The 3,683-nt window shown below is 60.7% G+C and overlaps 1 protein-coding gene across 1 annotated transcript; it reads left to right on the top strand.

Annotated features, from left to right (window-relative positions):
• Positions 1-37: 37 nt before the first annotated feature.
• ETH_00009765 (uncharacterized protein) lies at positions 38-3,591 on the top strand (the record flags this gene model as incomplete). Its single annotated transcript, XM_013378857.1, has 5 exons — positions 38-1,026; positions 1,300-1,469; positions 1,670-2,006; positions 2,305-2,584; positions 2,703-3,591. Coding segments are annotated over 5 exons (2,665 nt in total), but the record flags the coding sequence as incomplete, so codon positions are not given.
• Positions 3,592-3,683: the final 92 nt, after the last annotated feature.

Here is a 3,683-nt window from a genome sequence, read left to right on the forward strand (position 1 = left end):
GCTGCTGCGCCCCGCCCTTAGCCACACAGCGCAGCAAATGCTAGACGACGTTGCGGCTGCCTGGAGCAGCAAAGCAGCAAAGCAGCAGCAGCAGCAGCAGCAGCAGCCCCCTGCAAAGAGGCCCGCACATGCTGGAGGGGAAGCGGCAGAGCAGCGACGCGGAGCTGCCGCTGCAGCAGCAGAAGCAACAACGGCAGCTGGTGCTGCTGCTGCTGCAGACTCGACAGAAGCAAGAGCAGTTGCAGCAGCAGCAGCGCTGCGGACACTTTCAGATTTGCTGCCTTTTGGCTCCTCTGGTGCATTCACTGCTGCTCTAGTTTCAAGAGACCTTTCCCCTCCTCTGCAGCAGCAACAGCAGCAGCAACAGCAGCAGCGAGACTGTTCCTGCTGCCCCGACTGCATCGCGAGGCAGCAAAACGAGAAGCTGCTTGTTGGGTTTGTGCCTCCGGACCTGGCGCTGCTGCTGCTGCAGCACGAAGCAGAAGCAGCAGGGAAGTCGCCTCCTCTGCTGCAGGCTGGGTGGAACAGCAGCAGCAGCAGCAGCACAAGGGCATGTGCTGCTGCTGCAGCACAGCTGCTGCTGCAGACTGAAGAGTTTGCTGCTGGAGGCGAAGTGCGACACAGCCGCACAGCCTTTCTGTGCGCCTACAGAATATGCATGTCTCACCCTGGTGCAGCAGCAGCAGCAGCAGCGGAACCAGCAGCAGCAGCAGCAGAGCCAGAAGCAGCAACAGCAGCAGCAGCAGCAGCAGCAGCGACGGAAAAGGAAGTTGTTGAAGCAGCTAATCAGTTTGCTGCAGCAAAGGCAACTCTCGCCGGTGACGTTTCCATGCAGGCGTTTCTCCTGTTCGGCGCTAGTGCTGCAGCAAAAGGCAGCAGCCACAGCAGCAGCAGCCTCAGCAGCAGCAGCAGCAACAGCGACTGCAGCAGCAGCTGCTGCACCGCTGCAAGCTGGCAGCGGCTGACCGTGGCTCTGATGGAAACAATTGTGCGCCCCGACCTAGAGGCCATCCGCAACCACCTTAGGCAAGCTGCTGCTGCTGCTGCTGCTGCTGCTGCTTTCTTTGCTGCTGCTGTTACTGCTACCGCTCGCTGCAGCTGCTGCTGCTGCTCCTTACACTCTCTGCAGTGAATGCCTTTTGACCTTTCGACGTCTTTGCTGCTGCTATGCCATTTCTCTCTCTCCCATTGCTGCTGCTGCTGCTGCTGCTGCTGTTGCGTCTGCTGCAGCGAGACAACGCGGGAATACTCTTCATTTGGAGGTGCTGCAGCAGTTTGTTTGCTGCTGCGGGCCCTAAGGAGGCGGCCACTGACACCTGAGCGCCGCTGCAGCCGCCTGCAGCGCAAGGCCTCTCAAAGAGGCAGCGGCAGCAGCAGCAGCAGCAGCAGCAGCATCAGCAGCGACGGCCTTCCTGCCAGCAGCAGCGGCACCAAGCAGCAGCAATTTGATCCAGACCGCGCCATAGGAGGTAACGGAGTTCACACTGCTGCTCCAGCTGCCACTGTTTGCGGTTGCTGTTGCTGCTGCTGCTGCTGTTTGCTGCTGCTGCTGTTGCTGCAGCCTACTGCTACTGCAGCCCTGGAGCATTAGGTACACCGGCTTGTTGCTGCTGCTGGGCTGCTGCTGCATCTCATTTCGCTGCGTGTGTCCCTTTGGGTGCGTCTGCAGCAACCGTGGTGTTTGCTGCAGCAGCAGCGCTGCAGCTTCCTGCTGCTGCTGCTCCTCACCAAGAGCTCTCGCGTCTCTGTCTGGAGGTGCTTCAGCTGGCAGCAGGCTTCAAAGGAGACAGCGCTGCTGCTGCTGCTGCTGCTGCTGCTGGGAGAAGACAGGGCGCAGACGCAGCAGCAGCGGCAGCAGCAGCTGCAGCGGCAGCAGCAGCAGCAGCAGCAAAGGCACTCGATACTGCAGTTGCCCTGGGGCAGCAGCAGCCGCTGCTGCGGAGACACCTGGCGGTATCTCTCCGCCTTGCGACTCCCACCAGACCCTCTGCAGCAATATACAGAATGTATGCTGCTTCTTCTTCTGCTGCTGCTGCTGTTGCTGTTGACGTTTCTCTTGCTGCTGCTGTTGCTGTTGACGTTTCTCTTGCTGCTGCTGTTGCTGCTGCTGTTGCTGCTGCCGCTGCTGCTACTGCTGATGTGGACGCCTTTGCGCTAGCTGTTACTGTAGCTGCTGCTGCTGTTGTTGCTGTACGGGCCTTAGCATTTGCTGCAGCTGCTGTGGCTGCACATCCTAATAGCAGCTGCGCAGATCCAGCAGCAGCAACAGCAGCAGCAGCAGGCAAGTGCACTGTGTGTCTGCAGTCTGCTGCTGCGGCTGCGGCGCTGCATCTCTTGCCCATCAGCATCAGCAACTTGGTCGCCCCACATCTGGCGCACAGAGGAGCCAACAGCAGCAGCAGTAGCAGCAGCAGCAGCAGCAGCGAAAGCAGCAGCAACGGGCGCAGCAGATAAATGGTTCTGTCGAGTCTCTGCTGCGCTGCTTCTCTTCATTGGTGATACAACAGCAGCCGCTGCTGCTGCTGCGGCTGCGCAGCGGCGGCAGCAGCAGCAGCTGCTGCAGCACCAGCCTGCAGCAGCAGAGGTAGGCAGCAATCCAACAGAATTTTAGCTGTTAACCATTTCTAGCCCTTTTGTCCGCTGCTGCTGCTCGCTACCTCCAGTTGCTGCTGCTGCTGCTGCTGCTGCTGCTGCTGCTGTAGGACTCAACGGCGGCGTACCCGCCAGAAGCAGAGACGCAACCACGGGAGCGCGAACAGCAACAGCAACAACAGCAGCAGCAGCAGCAACAGCAGCAACAGCAACAGCAGCAGCAGCAGCAACAGCAGCAGCAGACTGTGGGGCTATTTGAGGCAGCTGCCCCATTAGTAATAGTAAGCCCGTCGCTCGCGCGCCTGCTGCTGCCGCTGCTGCTGCTGTCTTCGCTGCGCTGCGGCGGCGCAGCAGCAGGAGCAGCGCTTGCTGCTGCCCTCAACAACCACGTGTTTGGGGCCTTCAGGCAGCAGCAGCAGCAAGAGCAACAGCAGCAAGAGCAGCAGCAGCAGCAGCCGCAGCAGCTGCAGCAGGAAGCCGTTTCTTCCGCCCACCGTTCAGTTGCTGCTGTCTGCCTGAAGGCGCTGGAGCTCCTAATGGTCCTTCCTAATATAGCAGCAGCAGCAGCAGCAGCAGCAAATGAAACATCCTGCTTATCTACTTCTCAGCGACAGTCACAGCCGCTGCAGCAGCAGCAGCAGAAAGGAGTGGCTGTCTTTTGGCAGGAGCTGGACCTGGAAGCAGCAGCAGCAGCAGCACTCGCGTTGGGAGCAGCAGCTGCTGCTCTGCTGCTGACGGAGCAGCAAATAGTGAAGATCTACGGAGACAGAGCAGCACCGCTGCAGCAGGGGCGGGAGGCCCTTGTGGCTGACGCGCAGCAGCAGCAGCAGCAGCAGCGGGGGCGTCTTGCTGCTGCGCTGCTGCCGGCGCCCCCCCCGCCGCTGCTGCTGCTGCTGGTTCGTGCGCATGCAGCAGCAAGTGCAGCAGATGCAGCAGCAGCACACCGCTGCCTCGAGGGCTGGCACTCTCCTGCTGTGCTGCTGCAGCGAGCAGCAGCAAGTGCTGACGCCGTAGAGGTCTTGTCTCTGCTGAATCTCAAAAGAGAGACTGCTGCTGCAGCGGGCCCTGCTGCTGCTGCTGCTGCTGCTGCT

This window comes from Eimeria tenella, genomic scaffold, assembly GCF_000499545.2.
Source record: "Eimeria tenella Houghton genomic scaffold, Eth_scaff1100, whole genome shotgun sequence".
Lineage (NCBI taxonomy): Eukaryota > Apicomplexa > Conoidasida > Eucoccidiorida > Eimeriidae > Eimeria > Eimeria tenella.